This window comes from Pleurodeles waltl, chromosome 1_1, assembly GCF_031143425.1.
Source record: "Pleurodeles waltl isolate 20211129_DDA chromosome 1_1, aPleWal1.hap1.20221129, whole genome shotgun sequence".
NCBI classification, from domain to species: domain Eukaryota; kingdom Metazoa; phylum Chordata; class Amphibia; order Caudata; family Salamandridae; genus Pleurodeles; species Pleurodeles waltl.
The window spans coordinates 133,680,077-133,704,273 of NC_090436.1; the positions used below are offsets into that span (position 1 = coordinate 133,680,077).

The window sequence follows — 24,197 nt, forward strand, 5'->3', positions numbered from 1 at the left end:
AAGAAAAGCATCCTAATTGATGATCGGTTGAAACGTACTTTGGCATAATTTGGGTGTCACATCAACCTAGCATCGGTTCATCCATCTTGCGAGGAGCTCCACGGAAAGCGCCCTTCATATCCACATAAATCTCTGCAGCGTATATTTGAATCAAAACATCACCCTGCTTTATTGGAGCAACAATTCACTGAACAGCTGTGCTACAACTACTTGGGTTAAATGTTATGTCTTCCGTGCCATTGCCTATGACGACACAACCGAGTGAAGCCTGGCACCACATGTCTTGGAAAATTAACTTTAATTTACAATAAACTTTGCAGCCCCGTCTTTAATTGCAATAGATGTGCACATCTGTTTGCTGTCATCCCCTGTGCATTGGAATCGGAATGGATGAGGTTTTCGGTGTTGTTTTGATTTTCCTTGCTAATTTCTTCTGTGTTTGGTTTACATGTTAACAGGTTAGTTGCCTGCAGTGGTAACAAGTGTTTTCAGGTTGGTTCTAGGAAAGCTGACTACAGTTTGAACCAATTGAACAAATGACACGAGGGCTATGAACTAACACATTTTGTCAGTGAGATGGTAGAATATAAATGTTTTAGGGGCGGGAGTGTAATTTCGAACCATGACACTAAGGGAAGAAGGATGAAATGCGGAGTCAGTCTCCTCGACATTAGTACCGGCATCCTTCATGTTGCAGAAGAATCGGCGCTATTATAACCAATACAATAATCCCCCAAAAGGAGTGAAATCGTAATTACCATCATAAGTGCAAACTCGACCAGAGACTTCTCAGCCAGAGGGGTTACCATTGCCAATCTAAAATAGCCACCATTTCTTCTCGGAGCTATATGTTTGCCACCTGTTTGTTCATTCCGGGTGCAAGTAAAGCTGCAACATTTCACCTTGTGGCATAGGAACACCTTTCTGAACCCTACATACAACCCTAGAACCTATCCTACATGGGCCTTTCTGTGAACCAGGCAAGGTCAACAAAGAAAGTGACATCTTACTCGTGCTTTCGAAAGCGCATTGGACGTTGTATGGAGTATGAGGCGCTATGGAAATGCTGCAATAACAAAGCAATAAAATACAATGAATTGTTCTCTAAATAAGGTCCTTATTTAAAAAGTGTGGGCACTTTCATGACGGGATCACTTCAACATATTTACTTTGAGGAGCCTGCACAAAATGCTGTTGATATTCTGCAAAGAGTTTTTTTTGGCTGGTTTTAGCCAAAGAGCGTTTTGGCCCGTTTAGATGACATAAGAGATATTAACACATGCATTGGAGTTTGAGAGGTTTTGCAGATGTAGTCTGTAACTACCAGTACAGGTACTCGACTGAGGGAATAGCCGAATGGTTTGGTGACCGAATTGGCACATTCACATTACTGACCTTGGAGTCGGACAGTAGCGCAGGTTATTGGCCTTCCTCAGGTACCTACGCCTGTGGATACCGACAGGGAGATCACCGTGCTCCAATGGACAAAAACCTTTACGTGTTCCCAGGGTCTGCAAGGCAAGAGGGGGTGGTCGCTCCTTTTTCCTTAACTCTGGAACTCATTGCCTTTGACTTTTCGCGCCTACCCAACCAGTTTGTATAAGCTTCTGAAGACCTATCCCTTTGATGCATCTGTCTTCTATTCTTTGGTTTGATTAGTTGCCCGCTCCACTTTTAAGCGGCTAGTGCCGGGTCGCCTCTTCGGATGCAGCGACACGCTTTATACATTTTATTGTTCTTGGATTGAGCTAAAAATTTCTGCATATGTCAACAACTAGCCTTTCTGCCTGGATCTGCAGTCAATAATGATTTATTAAACCTATGTATGAGATTTAAAAAATGAACTAAACATATAGGGCCTCATTACAACCTTGGTGGTCGGTGTTAAAGCGGCGGTAATACTGCCAACAGGCCGGCGGTAAAAAAAAATGGGATCACAACGGAAACCGCCAACGCAGACAGCCACTTTAACACTCCGACCGCCACGGCGGTAGCAACAAACACTGCAGTGGTAACCGCCAACAGACCGGCGGAAGTCAGTGTACCGCCCACCCCATCACAACCCACCCATCCGTCAGCTTTTCCGGGGCGGTACCAACGCCATCAAAAGCACGGCAGAAACAGGACTTGGAAGGGAAACCACTCACCTCTCGACACTCAACAAAGAACCAGGACGCCATGGAGCCCGAGTTGCAGGTACTGCCCATGCTAGTCTACCTCCTCATCTACCAGGCATACAAAACGGCAGTGGCGGCAACAACCACAGTGAGTACTGCACCTAGTAGACAGGGGAGGGGGGAGGAAAAAGAAAGTGACACACACACGCAACACCCCCACAACCACCCCCACCCTCACCCACAACACCATACACACAAACACATGCAACAACAGTATTACATTTACACTCCGTAACCCCCTGGAAGAACGCAAGGGCAAAAGAAATAGAGTCAAATCAGTGATATATTAGAAATAGTCAGATATACGTAATAAGTCTAAAAACAGTATTTACAAAAATATACAATATGTACATAAGGCCGAACATTATCCACTCAAAATGTCTGTGGCCCACTGGCCCAAAACGCATAGGCCAATCCCACACTTGACTCCTGCCTCAATACGGAGAGAACACTGCAGGGGCATCAGGTCAAAAACACACAGGCACCTCAGGGGGAAGGAGAAAGGGGGGGGCACCTCACCCGGAAGATGGAATAACGCCACTGCTCCTGGAGGGGGCTACATGCCCACAGCGATGTCCTGGGGAGTGCAAGGCCACAGTCTCTCTAGTGGGTGGGTTGCCCACTGCTTGTTCCGGGAGAGTGCAAAGCCACAGTCTCTCTAGTGGGTGGGTTGCCCACTGCTTGTTCCTGGGGAGTGCAAAGCCACAGTCTCTCTAGTGGGTGGTTTGCCCACTGCTTGGTCCTGGTGAGTGCAAAGCCACAGCCTCCCAAGTGCGTGGCTTCTCCACTGGTTGTGGAGGGGGCTTTGTACCAAGTCTGCTTCATCCTGACAAGGATAGGGTGAGTGGATGCCTTACTCCACTGGTTCTGGAGGGGGCTTTGTGCCCAATGTGCTTCATCCTGTCAAGGATAGGGTGAGTGAATGCATTTCTCCACTGGTTCTGGAGGGGGCTTTGTGCCCAGTCTGATTCATCCTGCCAAGGATAGGGTGAGTGGATGAATTTCTCCACTGGTACTGGATGGGGCTTTGTGCCCAGTGTGCGTCATCCTGCCAAGGAGGGGGTGAGTGGATGGCTTCTTCCACTGGTTCTGTAGGGGGCTTGGTGCCCAGTGATGCAACACTTGGGGGGTGGCAGTTCACAGTCCCTCACCTGGGTGTCTGAGGCACAAGATTTTCAGGGACCAGGTTGCATGATAGTCCATGGCGGCGGCTACGGCTGCAAACCGGTGGTAGTGCCGGTATTGGTGGGGGTGCTGCCAGTGGTGGAGGGAGGCTCCAGCCCTTCTCCTGCAGCCTCGGACGGCTGCCCACTGGGGCTGCTGCTGCCAGTGGTGCTACTCTCAGCGGTGCAGGTGGCAGAGCTTGCGGCGGTGCAGGCGGCGGTGCAGGTGCCGGTGCTGCCAGTGGTGGGGGGAGGCTCCAGCCCTTCTCCTGCAGCCTCGGACGGCTGGCCACTGGGGCTGCTGCTGCTGACAGTAATGGTGCTTGCGGCAGGGCAGGTGGCGGTGCTTGCGGCGGTGCTGCTGCAGGTGCTGCCCGCGGTGCAGGTGGCGGTGCTGGCGGTTGTGCTGGTAGCCACCAGGCCTTCACCTGCAGCCTTGGACAGCTGAAGTGCCTTGCCTGGTGTTTTGTACCCCTTCCTCACCTTGGCAGATGGTGGTGTGACCTTGGGTCTGGCAGCTGGAGTCTTTGAGGTGGCCTTGCTGGGTGGTTGTGGCTCCCTCCCCTTGCTGGATGCTGCCCTTCTCTTCACCTTGCCAGGTGGCAGAATGGTTTTGGCCTTGGCAGGGGTGGTGGCACACTGGCTGGGCTGACGGGTGCCCCCTTTGAGCCTCCGATAGCTGCAGGAACCACAGCGGATGTCGACTTGGTGGCTGAGGTGCTGGGCTGGGTTCTGGCCACCCTGCCCCGAGGGGAAGGATGGGGAGGGGGATGGGTAGGGAAGCGGTCAATGTTTGCCAGGAAAAGCTTCTTAGACACACTGGGGTGGGAAGAGGAAGAGGAAGAGGGAGAGGGTTTGGGAGTGGAGGAAGAGGGAGTGGTTGTAGGAGGTGTCTGCTGAGTTTGGGTACAGGTGCATGGGCTGGATGCTGTTGTGATGTGGATGGCTGTTGGGTGGTTGGCTGCTTACATTTGTGTACTTTGGGAGGAGGGGTCACAGACACACTGGGTGAGGACACAGGGGATGTGTGCATGGATGTGGGGGTAGTGATTGCCAGTGAGGGGTGTGTTGTGATGGGCGTGCTGGTGATGGAGGTAGTGGATGAGGATGTAGTGCATGCAGGTGTGAGTGGAGACGCTACTGGGAGGGAGGTGGAAGACTAGGAGGAGGGGGACACAGTGGAGATAGTGGATGTTGGTGTGTCTGCATGGGGATGGTGCTTGTGTGAGTGTCTTTGAGATGAAGTGTGGTGCTTGTGTTTGCCTGAGCCACTTTTGTGTGTTGATTTGGGTGAATGCTGGTCTGAAGGTGTGCTTGGGATAGGCTGGGGTTGAGGGAATTGGGACTGGGTACAGGAAGTTTGAGGGGGGAGGCTAGAGACCGGGACAAGGGCTGCCATCAGTGCTGAGGCCAGAGCCTGAAATGCTCTCTGTTGGGTCGCCATGCTAGAATGAATTTCCAGGTATGCATTTGTTTGTTGCAAGGTCAATAGCCTCCTCACTGAGGGCAGCAGGGCTGACTGGGGCAGTGCCTGAGGTGCCTGGGGCAAAGGAGATGCCCACCCTCCTGGGTGAGCGGGCACGGGAAATACACTGAGGGGCTGCAGGGAGGGCGGTACTGGTAGGGGGGGTGGCGGCTGTACCTGTTATTGGTGTGGGCACAGAGGTGTCCGCCACCGCCAGGGAGCTTCCATCGGAGGAGTCGCTGTCTGTGGTGTCCCCATCGTGGTGCTCCCCTCGCCCTCCGTCCCACTGGTGCCCTCACCGTTGGTGGATTCGGCCTCCAGGCCCATGTGGGATGCAGCTCCCTCCGTTGCTGGTTCCTCTGCTCCTCTGCCAGATAAAGCTAATGCACACAAGGACAGGCAGACAAAACAAAAAGGGGGGGGAGACAGAGGATACACTTGGTCAGTGCCAGCAACACCATTATCGTTGGCATACACAACACACAGGGAGCAGCCCTATGCACTAGGCCATGCACAACCAGTTACTAAGATAGTCACCAGCCCATGGGGTACAATGCCTAACGCCATTAGCTGCACACCTGAAACCCACAGGACCCAGCACAGTAGTAGATGCCCACTAACACTATTGGGGTGGGAGTGCTTCATAGCCTACCCTGCCAGTTCGCCCTGGCCTAGAGGCACCCACAGCCCACATCCCCCACCCAGGTACAACCTTAACACGCGCAAAGTCATGATTATGAATCTGTACTCACCCCCTTGTGGCTGCTGTGATGCCTTCAAGCGCCCATCCAACTCCGGATAGGCCGCTGCCAGGATGCGGAACATCAGAGGGGTCAGGGTACGACTGGCACCCCTTCCTCGTTGGGAGGCCAGCCCCAGCTGGGCCTCCGCCGTATTCCTTGCCCAGCGGCGCAGGTCCTCCCACCGTTTGCGGCAGTGGGTGCTCCGCCTGTCAAAGACCCCCAGGGTCCACACCTCCTCGGCGATGGGATGCCAAATACCCTTTTTCTGGTGGGCGCTGACCTGCATGGAAAAGACAGCAGAAAAGTGAATTAGTCAACCGTCCGGACCGTCACACTCATGGCCCACCAGATCCTTCCCATCCCCTGACGCACATACATTGACCACCATACATGCAGCACACTGGCCAGGACGCCTCAGCCCCCCTCCCCCCACATGTGGCTTACCCACACAGCACTCCATACATTCATGGCCCACGCATCATGCTCACAGTGTACTCACCTGTTTGTCTGGAGGACCGTAGAGTAACGTGTACTGGGGTAGGACCCCATCCACCAATTTTTCCAACTCCTCCGCAGTGAAGGCAAGGGCCCTTTCCTCAGACACATGAGCCATTGTCGCTTCCAGACACAGGTCACAGCAGCACTTGCAGTGTAGGTCCTCTCCTGTTGAAGGTCAGGTAGCAAGTGAGTGAATAGATAGAAAATGGCGGTCACGTCCGCTGCGGCACCGGCGTACATCGCCATTGGCTCCTGGAACCCATAGGGCCCAATGATAACCAATGTGAAGTTGCGCGGCGGTCATCGACCGCCTACCGCAACGGCGCACAACGCCAGCGGAATTACCTAATTTCCACTTGTCCTTCCTCACAGGTCAGGCAGCCGCCATTTCATGGGGGCACAGGCCATGGCACCTAACTGCGTCACAGCAGACATTGGCACAGCAACTGACTCTCGGATTCTCATACTGGTTCTGTAAATGTAGAAATGCATCATTATTTCAATAGATGTGTGGTTATGACCCTCTGCTTACCGTTTTCCTTCATAGGTTTCGACCGCTGAGGATGAATATGAGATGGAGACATCCTCCAGTGTACAGACCCCTGGTGGACCTTGAGACAATGGAGGACAGACACATTATTATCATCACATACAGACTTGATCGGGCCACAATCCAAGACTTGTGTGCCCAATTGGAGCCAGACCTGATGTCAGCTATCTGCCAGCCCACAGGTATCCCCCCTCTAGTGCAGGTCCTGTCAGTGCTCTATTTCCTGGCAAGTGGTTCCTTCCAAACTACAGTGGCCGTGGCATCAGGGATGTCACAGCCAATGTTCTCAAACGTGTTGACCAGAGTGTTGTCTGCCCTGCTGAAACACTTGCGCAGCTACATCATATTCCCCCAGGTGGAGGATTTGGCCAGAGTGAAAGCGGACTTCTATGCCCTGGGACATATCCCCAACATCATTGGTGCCATTGATGGTACACATGTGGCATTTGTTCCCCCCCCCCCCAGAGAAATGAACAAGTGTTCAGGAATAGAAAAAGCTATCACTCTATGAATGTGCAGATGGTGTGTTTGGCTGACCAGTACATCGCCCATGTGAATGCCAAGTATCCTGGCTCTGTGCATGACGCCTTTATCTTGAGGAATAGCAGCATCCCATATGTGATGGCTCAACTCCAGAGGCAGCGGGTGTGGCTAATAGGTGAGCCCAAGGTCCCCACCCAGTTGATGTAGGTATATGGGTGTGGGGTTGTCCCTAGGGGTGAGTGTGTGGCTAACAGGTATCCCTCGAATATTTGCAGGTGACTCTGGTTACCCCAACCTCTCATGGCTACTGACCCCAGTAAGGAATGCCAGGACAAGGGCAGAGGAATGTTACAATGAGGCACATGGGCGAACAAGACGGATAATTGAAAGAACCCTCGGCCTTCTGAAGGCCAGGTTCAGGTGCCTCCATCTGACTGGTGGATCCCTGTACTACTCACCAAAGAAGGTGTGCCAGATCATCGTTGCATGTTGCATGTTGCACAACCTGGCCTTGAGACGCCAGGTGCCTTTTCTCCAGGGGGATGAGCCTGGAGATGGTCTTGTGTCAGCAGTGGAGCCTGTGGACAGTGTGGACAGTGAGGAAGAGGAGGCCGAGGAAAAAGATGTGGACAACAGAAGTAATATAATATAGCAGTATTTCCAGTGACACACAGGTAAGACACTGTAACTTCACTTTACTTTTCAGTTTTCTGTTGGACGTTGTACATGGCAGCCTGATTTCCCTATGTCTATGGCCACTTACTGTACCCTTTGGCAGCTCTATTTTCAGATCTCTGTGGCCCACTCTGGCTCCTGGTGTGTTTACTGCTGCCCACTAAAGGTCATTCCAATGTAAATTTAACTGTGCATATGACTTGTAATGCTTTGATAATATTGTACTAATACATGTTTGAATCATTTGACAGACTCCAGATTTGTATTTGGTCCAAGGGTGTTATTTAAGTGCTCATAAGTAGGGGGGGCTGTGCAATGGGCTGGGGTGATGGTGGAGGAAAGTCCAGGGTAGAGTACAGTCTCTTGGTATCACAGGTGCATTGTCCAAGGGGGCATAGGAAGTGGAGCAATGGCAATTCAAGGTGGACAGGGTGACAGAGTGGGACAGAAGGGTGACAATCAGGAGAGTCTTTCCTCGCGGGGGTCTTGGCAATGTTCTCTGGCTTCTGCCTGGATCGCAGGGACCGTTTGCGGGGTGGTTCTCCTTCTGCAGGGGGTAGGGTGCTGGTGGCCTGTTGGGGGCCTCCTGTCCACTAGCGCCGGCGGAGGTGGAGGGCTGTTCTTCGGTGTGGCTAGTGTCAGGGGCCCGTTGGTGTGCCACTGCCTCCCTCATGGTGTTGGCCATGTCACCAGCACCCCTGCAACAGTGACCAGGATGGTGTAGATGAGTTTGAGGTCCTCCCTGATCCCCAGGTACTGTCCCTCCTGCAGCCGCTGGGTCTCCTGCAACTTGGCCAGTATCTGGCCCATGGTCTCCTGGGAATGGTGGTATGCTCCCAGGATGTCTGTGAGTGCCTCCTGGAGAGTGGGTTCCCTGGGCCTGTCCTCCCCCTGTCACACAGCAGTCCTCCCAGCTTCCCTGTTGTCCTGTGCCTCTGTCCCCTGAACCTTGTGCCCACTGCCCCTGACTCCAAGTCTCTGATCGTCCTGGGTTTGTGGGGTTGCCTGGGGTCCCTGAAGTGGTGGACACACTGCTGATTGACGTGTCCTAGGGACAGTGGCGTGGGCCTGCTGAGTGGGTGCTGTGCTGGTGTTTCCTGAGGGGGGAGGCTCTGTGGTGGTATGGGACTGTGTCAGGGTAACCGACTGTCCGGAGGTTCCTGATGGGCCATGTTTGTCATCGTGATCCAGGCATGCAGAGCTGCTGTCATCACTGTGGGCCTCTTCTGGGGGGGAACTGGATGTTGCTGGCAAGTCCTCTCCGGTGACGTTGAGTAGGGGTCCTGTGAGGATGCAAATGCAGTGTTCTATTACTGCGTGTGTCATCTTGTGCATGGGTATGTTCCTCTCTATGGTTGTTATTACCAAGGCAGCTTTGGCTTGTGTGAGTTGTGATTTGGTTTGCTAAGTGATTGTTACTAGTGCGCATGCTGTGGTGATGGGTGTCCATGCAGGTCTGTGATGGGTGTCCATGAATTGGTGTTGCATGCAGGGCTTGGTATTGGGATGGATGGGTTGTGATAGTTGGGTATATGTCAGGTGGTGGAGTGATGAGGTGAGGGTAGGGGTAGGAGTTTGTGATGGCATGCAGGTAGGGTGGGGGATATAGTAGTGAAGATTTGACTTACCAGAGTCCAGTCCTCCTGCTACTCCTGCAAGGCCCTCCGAATGCATGATTGCCAAGACTTGCTCCTCCCATGTTGTTAGTTGGGGGGAGTCCTCTGTACTGCTACCTGGTGTCTTGCAACCACGGAACGCACCTTCCCCCATAAGTCGTTCCACCTCTTCCTGATGTCATCCCTTGTTCTGGGGTGCTGTCACACGGTGTTGACCCTGTCCACGACTCTCCGCCATAGCTCCATCTTCCTAGCAATGGACGTCTGCTGCACCTGTGATCCGAATAGCTGTGGCTCTACCCGGATGATTTCCTCCACCATGACCCTTACCCCTCCTCTGAAAACCTGGGGTGTCTTTGGGGTGCCATGGATGTGGTGTGAGTGGTATGTGTGAGGATGTGTGGGGTGATGTGTTGGGGTGTGTGGGGTGAGGTGCGTGGATGGTGTATGAGTGATGGTGTTTTGTGGCTCTGATTGAGTGGGTGCTCCTGGCTTGTCTCTCTCTGTTTGCTATCTTTTTTTTCATTGTAAGTGGTTGTGGGTAATGTGGGTGTATGTTTTATAGTGGTCTGAGAGTGTGGGTGTGGTGTGTGTATGTGTGACAGGTGTATGTAGTTTGAATTTTCCAATGTGGTGTAGTTTTGTAAATGTGTGTGTATTTTGAGCGCAGCGGTGTGTACCGCCAGTGGTTTACTGTGGTTGAATGACCGCCGCGGTGATTTGTGGGTCGTGATACTGTGGGCGTATTCCTGTTGGCGTAACGGTGTGGGTTTTGCTATCATCAGTTTATCACTGACCTTTGGTCTGGCAGACTTGTGTGGGTGTCTGTATAGTGGCGGATTTCTCAGTGTGGGTCATAATACCCGTAGCGGAATACCGCCGTGGTCACGGTATGTTGGCGGCCGTCTGCACGGCGGTAGGATGCATTTACCGCCAGGGTTGTAATGAGGGCCATAGTAGTATAACTACTCCAGCCCATCTGTAGAGCATTTCCAAGAAGTCAGAACGAGAGACTGAAGAAGATAATTTTTAGATTACCTGGATTTTCCAATGAGAAAAAAGCCAGTGTGACAGCCATATTGTGTCATAATTATGGGGGTTATTCTAACTTTGGAGGAGGTGTTAATCCGTCCCAAAAGTGACGGAAAAGTGACGGATTTACCACCAGCCGTATTACGAGTCCATTATATCCTATGGAACTCGTAATACGGCTGGTGGTATATCCGTCACTTTACCGTCACTTTTGGGACGGATTAACACTCCTCCAAAGTTAGAATAACCCCCTATGTCTGTTGGCCCAAAATCAAATATTCTGATTTGTCATTTTTTTGTTATGGACGTTTAACCTTCAGTTTGTTTTGTCTGGTCTCCAATTCAATAGATCTTAAGTTTTATTTGCTTCCTATAACCTTTTTTGACGTGGTCATTTATTTTGCCTGCCTCTTTGCTGCTTACTATCTTCTTTTTAGTTTCTAGGCTTTTCGTATTTTGTTTTTAATCTAGTTAGCTTTGCTGTTTTTAATGTCACCTGCAGGGGTAGCTAGCCATTTGGGTGACAAAGTTATTGTTGTGGAGACTGAGAGAGGGGCTCAGTTCTATTGTGCAACTTCATTATGAGGTGCTCGGAGTGGTATTCTTCTGGTAATTCTGGTGTTTCCACCTGATGTTCGGGGTCTAGAAACACCTGGCCCAATATTTCTGGTTGCTGGTGTGCACATGGAAAAATGAGGCTGGTTCCACAGGCAGTCTCAGTCCGGCCCTCACCTACCCCTCCAGCATTGCGAGGAAGGAAATAAGGCTCCCTCCAGAGCATTTCAGCCTCTCCATCCACAAGGCTTAGCGGTGTCACCAGAAGGGATGAGGGGAGGTGGTGGTGCTTGTGCCCCAGCTCCATTCTGACCAGGTAACATATGTGCCCATCACTGCCTTCAGTAGGTAAACGTAATCCAGTGTTCTAATACACAGCTTTTTCATTGCACTACGTAGGTTGCCCACCATAAGCTTTTTGTTGCGTTCTGTAACTGTAATGAAATGCGATTGTGGGACTTATTCACAAACTACATTTTGTAGTACTTGAAGTGGTATTATAATAGTAATACTCATGTAATACAAAATGTGACAACCTACAGACGGATACCTCTGCCTCCCCTTTATTTTGTATGCAGTGATCTCCACCCCGTGACTGAAATCTCTACACATGTACGCCCATGTTTAAGTGTAAATGGGTGAGTGACAAGGAGGAGTGGCTATAAAATGGATTGGTTTTATGGAAATTTAAGGAGAGGTTTAGGGAGGGACAGCCTACTAAGAACACCCAGCCAGAAAAGAGCAAGCCCATTGCTATTCACAAATTGCACTTCTGAAGTTACTATGGGCCAGATGTAGCAAGCAGTTTTGCCCATTCTGTGTCAATGGGAAAATGTGTTCGTACATATGGCCCTATATCTCTAAGGGTAATAAATGTACCCCAGCCCATCCTTGGAGTAAGTCAAGCACCAGACATGGCCACTCACAGGTACAGAAACACACTCCAGCAGAACATTATGTAGACAGGGACTTAAAATTACACCTTGTATAAACTAATGTTAAATAACATTATTTCGACAATATATATATATATATATATATATATATATATATATATATATATATATATATATATATATATACACATATATATTAGATATATATTAATGTTATAAAAGTTATAAATATCAAATAATTATTTAATTATTTTAAATATAATAAACTTATTTAACATAAAAATGAAATTGAACTTTCAAACTTTTGTTAAAAATAAAAAAAAACATTATATTTAAATTTATTTAACACATAACATTTGGCAAAGTTTAGTAGATATTAACTAAAGCTCCTGTTACAATGGTTATTACATTATTAAGAATTGTTATTTATAAATGAAATATATTTTAAATATGTATTTAATACACATTTAATTTAATGAGGTAATGTGCTGTAACATTATATTTTATTATTTGTAGGTTAGTAGCAAATATTTAGAATTTTGCTAATATATTGTATGGTAAAATATTTGAAATATTGTTTAAAGAATAATACAATTTAATGATTTTCTCTTTTCTTTCCTTTAGGGAGATCTCAGCCACAGTGGTGGAGAGCTCCATCTATGTACGAACATTTACTGGTAGTATCTTTACACTTGTAAATCTATTGTAAAGTTACTACTAGTAACTTTACACTTGTAAATCCTGTTTTAGGAGGTCCCATCACAGGATGGAGACTTGTAATTCTACACTTGGGTATAGATCTATTATCCAAAATGGTGAATAGCAAAAAGTGTAGACTTAAACCTAGGGGTAGCAGTAAATGTACATATCTGTATGCATGTAGTATTTGAATAGTGTGAGGCTTGCTAAGGAGTAGAGTGCTTTACAGGGTCAAACCAAGCGTATACTCAACAAGTAATAGTAGAAGAAGCTGGTTATTGGATTGTTACTGAACTATGATTTTGTCCTCTTTAAAAAAAGTGTGTTGTCAACTCTTTCCTAAACTGGAACATGGTTGATGAGGGTCCTTATGTATCTGGGGATGTTGTTCCAGATCCTGGGTGCATAGATGGAAAAGAATTGCTGGCCTGCTCTTCTTTTTTACACTTAGGCCCTCATTTTGAGTTTGGTGGATGGGAAAGCCGGTCCGCCAAACTCCCGACAGGGTTGCCTCTGCCATAGTGGCGACCACCCAGCTGGACCTATTAAGAGTTTCCCACTAGGCCGGCGGGTGGAAACCTCGGTTTCCGCACGCTGGCCTAGCGGGGAACAGGCTACAGCATTTTCTCCAGCTGGTAATCGAGCCGGTGACAATGCTGTAGCCCATAGGGTGCACCAGCACCCTTGCAGTGTTCACTGTTTGCACAGCAGTGCTGCCCTGGCGGATTACGATCTCCGCCAGGCTGTCGGTATCATGGATCCTGACGGTGCTGGTGGAACCCTGGCAGTCTGACCGCCAGGGTCTTTATGTGGTGGTCGGACCTCCACAGCAGCTGCAGTCAATCCTGACGGCCACTGCTGGGCTTGCGTTCTTCAGACCCCCAGCCTTGTAATGAGGCCCTTAGTCTCTAGCCTGATGATGGCCTGGCTGCTGGTATGCAGAGAGCTACCAGAGATGGTGAGCTTTTCCATGAGATATTCAAGGGTGTTAGTCACGATTGCTTTTTAAATGATGCAGCTGGTTTTGAAGATGGTGCAGGCTGGCCAGCAGGGCCAATGGGTTTCTAGCAGGATGATGGTGTTGTGATTATATTTCTTCTGGCCCTGGATGAGACATTCTTTTTCTTGTATGATACTCTTAAGTGGTGCCAATGTGAAGTCTGGGAGTCATAGAACAGGACATAAACCACCATCCAGATGCTAAAGTACGTGGGCTTGAACAGAAGTCACTTTCTGGAGGAAACAGTTTCAAATTCTTTAGGAGGGAGAGATGGTACCAGGCAGTGTTTGCTTTTTTGGAATTGTATTCCTTGAGGGTGAGGTTGGTGTCCAAGGTGAATCGGAGTGACCTGGCATTCAATTACGGTAGGGGTTCAATGCCACCAACGTTCATGTCATTGAGTCAGGTTTTTACTATTCCTGGTTTGATGCTGTTGGCAAATAAAGGGAATTCTGTGTTGGTTGGATTGAGTTTCAGGAAGGCTCTGGACATCCAGAGAATGAGGTGGAGTATTTGAGCCGTTTGATGTCTGGAGCAGTAAATACTTCCAGATACAGTTGTGTATCATCTACATATTGGTGAATCCTGATGCTGATATATAAGATTAGAACCCCAGTGTCCTCCATATAGAGGTTGACAATGAACGTATGTATGTCCTTACAATGACTAGCACCCAAAAGCTATTTTGATTCTTTCGGGAAGGCTGACTATCCATAGAGATACACTGAAAAGCAATATTAAACACTATTACTGTTTCTCAGAAATGGGAACAGTTAGGGAAATACTTAAACAGCTATTTTTAATAGTTATTAAAAATACAATTCAATGAAGAACTCGGATTTATAATAAATAGTAAGGAAAATTATTTTTTAGAAAGTTCTCTTTTCCCTGAATGAAGTTCCTAGGGGTTAATATACACTGGCTCTCCAGCTTATCCCAGCTAGTGATTAACTTTGAATAGGTAGAGTAAAATGTGTCCCAGGAGGAAACAATAGGGTGACCTGAATGTGCACAGATAACTCCTCTGAGTTCTGCAGAATATACAGCATGGGGGCCGTGGACCTCCTTTTGACAGCACCATGCCAAATTGTGCTTCACAGGTCTGTTAAGCCACATGTAACACTTGGGACACGTGAGCGAGAAAGAACATAATGTAAAGACAATGTTTGTGTGTTCACTGTTTGGTTGCTGGCGGATCCTGCTTTTGTCCTACCAGACTTCTGCCACTGGGTTTGTTGTGGGTAAGGTGCTTGCCTCAGAAAAAAGTTTAGTGGATTACCATAGTACACTCCCCACATAACCCCAGCGCCCAGGTGTAGTGTAGCCGAAGACTTTTGCCATCTTGAAAATTCTCTGTCACATGGCATTTTGGGCCTGTTTGCAGTAAGGCAATCAATAACTGTTACAAAAGTGGGCATGGTTACCCCAGTGAACTTTTACCTAATTGGCTACGGCATGCCCTGGAATCATTCCCACCCACTAGTTAATGCCAGGTGTAAATGTGGCCCCTCCAGACACCCACTCAAAACACTTTCTGAACCTACGAATGATCAGAAGAGAAATAGTCTTGCTGTCTGTGATCTGAGAGGGGCACTAAAGGACTGGACCTGCCCCTTCGTGTACTTAGAATAATGAAGTGGACTTCAAAGGTCAATTGGCTGATCTGTGTGGCTACAAGGAGAGCATAAGCTACAAGAGGCCTTTTCCGGGAAGTACCCAGCTGACACCTGTATCTGGAATGGACTTTGCTGTTGCCTGACACCCTGTGAGTCTCAAAGTGCCTCCCTGGAGGTCCTAGAGGGACTTTAAAAGTGTGCTCCTGTGGTGGAATCGGACATGGCAGCAGAAAAAAGCTTGCCAGAACAACGTTGGCTCACCTGATATTAGTTCAGGTACAAACCAATACACCAAAACTGCTCTTGCTCAAACACAATACTATGACTGTTTTAACACCCACTCACTTGGGTCAAATTGTTAGAGCTCTTTTGTTGCTTAGATGAAGTTCATTATAGCACCCACAAGTGACATACATTACAGTCATAAATCACTGATGTTCAGTGGAGGACCATCATTCCATTGCTCTTCTGACAAAGTTCTTGCAAAGACAACTTGTTACGTTTTCCACAGCCACATAGGGTTGACTAACTAGTTACTAGTTCCAACCACATATGGAACGTCAAAATGGGGACGTCTCCCACATTCCAAATCACATCATACACACTCACTTGGGCAAATCAGTTTGATCATACTCTTTCCATAGAGCCCTCCATTGATAAGCCCATAACTGCAGACCTAAGATTGTTGATGGCAAGTAATTAGTAAACACTTCTAACTGAAAACATGCAACGCCATAACATACAAATACACATGCCTTCAAATAGAGACACACAAGGTACATAACTATCATATAATTCTGCAAGTGTTTCTCACTCACAAAGCCACCGTAGATCATATTTTATAGTTACCATGCTATGTCAAACACTTGCAAATTTTTATTTAAAACCAACCATTGGGAACATTTCTACTTATGAAATTCGGAACTATTGGATGTGCCAGTGCTTAGTTTTCACATTCATTGTCATCTTGAGTCTGCTTCTCTTCTGGTGATATTGTTTTAATTTGCCAACATGCTTTTTCATTCCTCCCTAAGTATGATTTAAGTCTTTTTCCTTTATATCTTTTGTTTACATCTGGCTGCATGGGCTGCTTTAAGGTGAATTGCATAAACCTGTTTTTGGTTTCGGTAGACTCACCCAGGTCTTCATTACAAATAAATGATTATTCTTTTAATTTTCAGATTTACTTTCTTTTGTTTCTCTAATGTTCACATTCATGCTGCACAGTCACCTGTGGCCTATCATTAATGCCTTTCATGATATTCACAGTGGTGGTTCCAGTCAGAGTTCTCATTCCAGTGCTCAATTGAACATTAGTGTCTGGTTTTTAGAGGGGTGGGCCATGGCCCATTGAGGAGGACATCTTCTGTGTAGCCTGTCTGTAACGCAAAAACTGAAATCTATATGTAAATCGAGGGAGAATCAAAATTGATTTAGCAAACTATCACCAAGTGCAAATCTGCCCAAGGGAGAAGGCAGTAATGTCTCCCAAATTTCTGATTGTGTGTAAAATATAAGTTGAGGGTCTGTGCATATAGAACTTCTTGTATCTTGATAGTATAGATAATTGCAACCCATTATTGAAGGGCTGGATACATTAATTGACAAGCCAAAGACTATTTTCTTTTGAATAAAGTTGCTTGACCATAACGTAGCTAACAAAAATATTTCCTGACCTCCCAAAAAGCAACTTTTGTTGAGATGCGTCTAGTTGTTGGGTACATACAAATTTTAATCTACTAAACACATTGGAGTTGTAAATAGAAGCTCTTATGCAGAGGCCAGTATAGCAAAGGCATGCAGTATTGTTTCCAACACATAATTAACACATTCTGTTTTAAAGTGTATTTCCTCTTCTTTAATTATTGTTGAATCATACGCCGTTAGTCAGTGATTTAACAGAATGTTCATTTGCAGACTAAGGGTCTGATTTAGAACTCGGCGGACGGGTTACCCTGTCACAACGGTGACGGATATCCCATCCGCTAAAATCTAAATCCAGTTGGATAGAATGGGATTTAAATTTTGGCGGTTGGGAAATCCGTCTCCGTTGTGACGGAGTAACCAGTCAGCCGAGTTATAAATCAGGCCCTCATTCTCAATGACCATTCCAATTACATTCCTTCACAGTAAAAAGCCTTTGTCCGGGTTCGGGCAGTGCTCTACCCCCTGGAGTGAGAGGCCAGCAGTCATGAATCCATCATGCTCTCTGAATCTACCTCCTCCACTCTAAGTAGACCCCACCAAAACCCTTGTGCCCAGTACCTGTCTGGAGAGAGAGAAAAGCCATTATTCGCAAGTCCACCCTGCTTCGGTTGAGCGTTTTTTACCCCTCGTTTAAATCTCTCTTATGGATTGATCCAGATTTGCTTCAGAGTAGGGTGATGGGGCCAAACTGCCCTGCCTTTGATTGTTGTCCTGTTAGGTGCTTCCCAACTCCTTCCCTCTTTTAAGGCACCTGCTTCCCTTGGTAGGATGGTATCATGGCAACCTTATCTCTCTTTTATTGAAGAGGGACGATTGTGAATGTTTCATGGTATTGACCCTCTCAATAGGGCAAGCTGGCTCGCTTCCTTTCCAAGACTGGCTACTGCCCAGCCTGAAGGAGCAGTGCTTGCCATGGTGTCAAGCCTCTATGATGAGTGGGTTAGAAATTAATTCACTAGGGTATATAGCTGATCTAGGGCCATATGTACAAACACATTTTCCCATTGACACAGAATGGGAAAAACCCTTTGCTACATCTGGCCCTTAGTTCTAAACTATTGGATAAAGTACGTGTTAGTGGCTGCTTGTCTTTCAAGAACCTATAATCATAATGATGTTAATGCTTAAAATGTATTGGTTGCACAGCGAAAACTAGCAAACTAAATCTATTTTAAATGTGAATTTTAATATTTTCTGTGCATTTAGGAAAATGGCAATTCAAGTTCTCCAGAGATCTCGGATTTTGGTTTGAACGTTTCTGCAATCAACAAAAGTGGTGGAGGAGGAGAAGGTAACACTCATCCTCGAAGGGTTAGTAGAACAATATTTTATATAACCACATTACAAAAGTGGCCTTTATATGGCATCTTAAACTGTCCTAAGTGGTTTGCAGATGTCTATAAACTCAGTTACACACATAGTTCCTTGCCAACAGGGACATCTGTACCAACGTAGATTGGAGAGGGCTTGCGGAAACAAAGGCTAGGTACAGAGTAATATTGCAAAAACAAAATAGCACTGTATAGAAAGTACTGGGTGTAAATGAGAGAGCAATGGAGAAACAAACTGCGAGAGGCAACTGGACAAAGTATGCAAAAGTAATGTTTGGCAGACAAATTGAAAATTCATAAGTGGAATAAATGTGGATGCTTCAAGGTAGGCACAAATGGCGGCATTAATATAGAGTATTTGTGAGTACAATGTAGGGTGCCCAATGTAAGCAGAACTGTGGATGCCTCATAGTGATAAGAATTGTGGCAAGTTCACGATAAGCAGAGCTGTGGCAGTAACGTGCAATGTGCATCAGTAAATTTTTAGATCAAGAGAAATGTCAGAAGTTATGTGTAGATCCTGAGAAAGCTAATGAGCAGGATTTACAGGAAAAAAGTATATTTATATTAGAATAGTCACTGTTTTGTGGGAAACTGTGCTGTAAAATGATCATTTCCCACGCTACTTAAAAAAACAGAAGTAAACAAATTTACATTCATTAAAAAATTACCAGAAATCGCATCTTTTCAGGGAGACATTTTCTGGCTCTCTAAACGTCTCAAGGACCTTGCTTCCTTTCTGGAAGACTATGCAGCCCCACCCAAATCAGTCAAATAAACAATGTTAATTTGGGAGAGCATAAAAAACCATTCCTGACAAAAGAGCTGTTTCAAATGTATTAAGTAGTTGATTGGTGGTGTGTTAAATACGCACTATTTTTTTAAACAAGAGCCCGACTCGCCCGCCTCAAGATTAAAAGAAGCATCTAGAGTCTTCTTAAATGGGCCATGAGCCGTTTAAAAACTTGAATGTGTTTTTCTTACTTTGTTACCCTCTGTCGGTTTTTTCTAAATGAAAACAATTTCCTTTTAATTTCTTTGATGAAATATGCCATATAAAAATACATCAGGGAAGAAACGGATGCTTAGTTTGCGTATTAAAGTACAAGTGTATTTAAACTTTCCATGAACGATGTTATAACACCCAGAGTAGTTTCTTATGACTGGGATGTGAAAACTGATGTCTGATTTGCAATATTTCACTGTATTTGAAAGTGAGGATGTTTATCAATCCAAAGAAAATTATGGAAAGAAAAGTTACTTTTTCGCGATTTAGATCTTTGGAGCACCTCCATCCCACTGTAACAGGCGCAATTCAGCAGCAAAGTGCTTAAAGATTTCCTCTGGGACCCAGTTGGGTGTGTTTGGTAGGGATTAAAGGAGCTTTGGAAGTGTCATAATCAGGGCCACCCAGCAAAGGAGAGACAGTGATTGCTTTCACTAAGGGTGTACATCATCTCAAAATCAATCTGATGCATTGTATAGGTAGAGGTCAAATGATTCCTTTCTAGCAATATAGACACCAAGATATTTAAAGTCCCTTTGATTAATAGTAACTGGATAGCTGAATCCTTGAACTAGGGACCAACTACTTAGTGGGTGTACTTCTGATTTGCTTCAATTAATCAGAGTATTGTACGAAAACCAGAAACATCTGTAACAGCCTATGTAAGAAATGAATTATTATTTGGGGTGGACGGTGCTGCGCCATAGAGAATATTATCTAACCAAGGGTCAATCCTCTGGTAGCTATAGAACATAGCAATAGGTTTATCTTGGGCAATGTGTAAAGTATTTATGCAGTACCAAAAACTGAAAAATGCAAGCCATCAAACAGTAAAAATCCCAATGGAATTAGAAAAATAAAATTAATTTTAATAAGCAAAATGACACCAAAATGACAAAAATCTAGTGAGGGTACTATGATGTATGAATTTTTAAAGTTTTAACAAAAAATAGCACCAAAAACCACTAAGGAACGATGAAAGTCTATGAAAGTGGTAGACCAGGACCTAGTTGCGATTCCAGACTCACCACAATGGAGCACCAGTTGGATACACCAAGCAGGTGTGTCAGAGTCAAAGTTTTTACCTTCTGAAATCGTACAGTGGTACAAACATGAAGCTGTAACTGATAAAAAAATATATCAAAGTCAGACTTTGTTAGAAGATCCTGCTGCGGCTCCAGGGGTTTTCAGAAGTTCAGAAATATTACAAGTCACAACTTTTCAGGGTTTCTGGAGTAGCCCTCTGGTTCAGTCTTAAGGTCCAAGGACCTCGGGCAGCACCTAGGGCCAAAAATCACTCCAGCAGAGGCCACCAGCAAGGTCCAGACTAGGTGGAGCTGGTACTGGTCAGCTGGGCACTTCAGGAAAAAGGCTTCATGCCACTTGTTTTGTCCCTCTAGCCACACAGCAGCTCAGCCAGATCCAGTCCTGCAAGGGGCTCCTCTCAGGTCACAGACAGCAGGTCCAGTCCTCTTCTGATCTACCACAGATCCAGAAAGTGTTCTGAGGAGTATGCATTGCCACATTTATAGTTGGCACTAGCTACTGGGTGGGATGATTTGTGGCTCCTCTCCAACCAATGGCCTAAAAGTTCCCAGGGCAACCTTACCCACCTTTTCAGCAGTTCCTGTTTGCTCCACTGCAAACATTCCCACAGTGCACCTTTCTCCTAAAAACCCTTTCTTTCTTGTACAAAGCATCTGCGCCTGCCTAGAAGTGCGCCCAAGGAAATTAGTAGCCCCCTCCTTTGTGGTCACTAAAAACTAGTTCTGAGTGTAGCTTCACTAAAACTGGATTTGGAGCCAGCCTGTCTGGTGGGACAAAGGTTTGCCTTCCCCCAGGTCTCACCTTACACTTGCTCGTGAAAGTCCTTACAGGTTAATGCAGTTCATGGGCCCACCCTTACTAGTCTTACTGCAAGGTGAGGAAAAACACCTATACATACCCAGGCCATTGTTCCTCACTGAGAGCAGTTTTCACTCCTCATTAAGGGTAAGCACTTGGGGACTAGCTGTCAGTAGGCTAATGTTAATTAGGCAGGTAAACCGAAACTTTCTAAAAGTTACTTTTCCTAAATATAAAGTAACTGACTTTACCATTTAATTGTATTTTTAATAAATATTAACAATAATCTTTTAATGATCTTTATAGCTCTGTCCTGTCAAATGTTACAGATTAAAGTTTATAATTTTCTAGGATTCAGCTACAGTCCTTCCAGTGACAATTGCGTTAGGGAGCTAATCACTGTAGACGCATGCCAACTTTGATCTCATACATATTCCACTTTGAAATACCAGACACTCTACCTTATGGCAACAAGCTGTGTTTAAGGGTGACAATATTATTTAAAAGCAGGGGTCCCACATGTCAAAAAGGGTTATTTTGATAGATGTGACAGCAGGTTTTCAGGTTGCTGTAGTCAAGCAACACAGGGTAGGCATGAAGCCATGTTTTCCATGCCCACTATGTAGATGGTGCTATAGATATTGCAGTCCACATGTGGTATTTCACTGCAGGCCCTGGGTGCATTGCTAGAGACCTGCAGGTAAATTATATGTCAATCAGGAGTAGGCCAACTAAACCAGGTTTAAAGGGAAGCACAGGCAGTTTACTGTTTGGCAGGAGTAACATGCACAGAATTCTGTGTTTGGCAAAACGAATAGAGCATAAATAAGTGGGAAATCATTCAAAATATGGGCATTTCCTGCAGTCCATTTATTGTAGTCTTGGGGGTCAACAATGTAAAGGACATTATCATCAGCATAGACTGATATTCATTCATTCTAGATATGTTTTCACTTCTAACCTCAGACAAGTGCACCTATCCCAATCCAATTCATCAGGTGTCACAATTTCACAGGGGGTAAGGGGTGCCCCTGCCTCATGGTTCTTGCTAGTTTGATGGGAGCCAGTAGTGCACCATTCCCTTCGACTTTGCCTATTGGTTCCTCATATAATAACCTAAGCCATAACAAATACTTTGGCCCAAAGCCCATTTTAATGTGACTGTGGGCATATATGCCTATTCGAGTTGAGGGGTCTTGTCACATCCATTGATAGGAACACCAGCGGTTCTGTTCCTTCTCTGCCTTCTCCGTGTTTGAACCTGAGGCACAGAAGTATGGCAGTCTTCAGGGTATAAACCCCTAGTGTTTAGGATACATAGGGCTCCTATGACCCTAACTAGTTGGGCTACCAAGATTTTGGAAAATATCTTAGTCACTGTGTTCAGGTGGGAATGGGCCTGCATGATGAATATTGCTTTTAGATTTCCTATTTTTTATGAACGACCACCATTGTAAGCCTCCACAAATCATAAAACAGACAACCTTCCTTCCTTGCAGCCGTAAACATTGTATAGTAAATTAACCAAACATATTTTGGCAGTCTTTTAGAGAGCTCCACTGGTAGACCATTAGACCCAGGGTCTTCCAAGTTGCATCTGAGTTAATGCTATTGCAACATCTTCACAATGCAGTTCTGCTTCTAACAAGTCTGCGTCTTTGGAAAGCCAGTTTGCTAAGAATACGTTTGAAGGCACTCAAATCTGTCAGTGACTGCTAGTAAGTATGTATGCTAGGATGTCCTCACAAGTGTTTCATATTACCCAAGACATTTATTAAAAGTTGCCAACCTCTTGCTTTCCAAAAAAATAATACAAATATATATATATACAAGTTTTTCAACCTTCCTTTTCCACTGGGCTGCTAAATTGCCACTCAAATTATGTTCCTTCCCACCACAGTACATATTATTGCACAATACAGACACTGGGTCAACCCACATCTGCTATTGGATATGATTAATGGATATCTTCAGTATGCGTGACTGCATTTTTATAGCACAACTATACGCATTCCCCTAAAATACAGCACCCTAATGTTAATTATGTGTCATCACATACTTAAGATGAAATCAAGGAATTTATTCAAGTCTGCAGTATTGACTCATCATAAACCACTTTGGCATATTAATTTATCCTACAAAAACAAGCACAAATCAGAAAAATAGCTGAGGTTGTATTCAAATACACATGTTAAAGCCACACCCCTTCATCTTTGCAAAGGTTTTTTTGAAGTACTTGAATGTAACTCTGGAGGAACACCTAGACAATTCTTGAAGGACTGCAGCCTTGTTCAAGATTTTAAGCCATTGTGTCTGACTCACTAGGAACATTTAGTAATTACTTGAGGTACTGCAGCTATGTAAAATGCCAGACCTATGATATACAAGACAAACAAATTGATACTGTTAAGGATCAGTTTCTTGATGTACCCCTGTAAATGATATCTGACTTGGACTGGAGTCAACAGGTAAATTCCTCAGTGCCCATTTTCTTCTTCACCAATGAGGCAGCATAATGGTCTAAGGGATTTGTATGCAGCTGAGTAAATCTTCTACAGAGCAGCAGTTAATTGCACATTAGTACAACTGCCATGTAAACTTGCAGCATCTAATGACCTAGCAGGTACACAGAAAAAATACTGTTCAATGGCATGTGTGGCTATAGATACACATGCTTTGCGTACTCCTGCCATCTAGTGTTTGGTCTGGAGTGGTGCAAGTTGTTTTTCTACGAAGAGGTTTTCTGAATCACAGGATCGAGTGACTCCTCCTCTAACGTGATAATGCGCATGGGCATCAACTCCTTTGTTAGATTGCTTTCTCTCTGCCATCGGGATCAGACGTGTGTGTCTTCGCTCTGTCTTTCGGCTCGCCCCCGTTCAAAATCTTTCCTCTAGCTTACCCTCTTTTGACGGTATTGTTTTTGCTTACAATTTTCCACCTTAGCACTTGCTTCGATTTCGAATTGTCGATCTGGGTACCGACCATGTGTCCTTCTTGGTGTCCTCGTCCAACTAAGGCCTACCTGACCATGCAGCACTGATGGATATTCTGACCTGACTGAACGTTCTCCATTCCATTTCAGCCCTCGTGGCAAGCTTAATTTCCTCACACCTATCAACATCTGGTGTGTAACCTCT

The 24,197-nt window shown here is 45.8% G+C and overlaps 1 protein-coding gene across 1 annotated transcript in view; it reads left to right on the top strand.

Moving 5' to 3' along the window:
• Positions 1 to 24,197, top strand: part of KATNAL2 (katanin catalytic subunit A1 like 2) — a 266,628-nt gene that overhangs the window by 130,033 nt on the left and 112,398 nt on the right. The window contains exon 6 of the mRNA XM_069218894.1: positions 18,082 to 18,186. Within this exon, the coding sequence (XP_069074995.1) occupies positions 18,082 to 18,186 (105 nt within the window). The remainder of the gene's footprint in view (positions 1 to 18,081; positions 18,187 to 24,197) is intronic.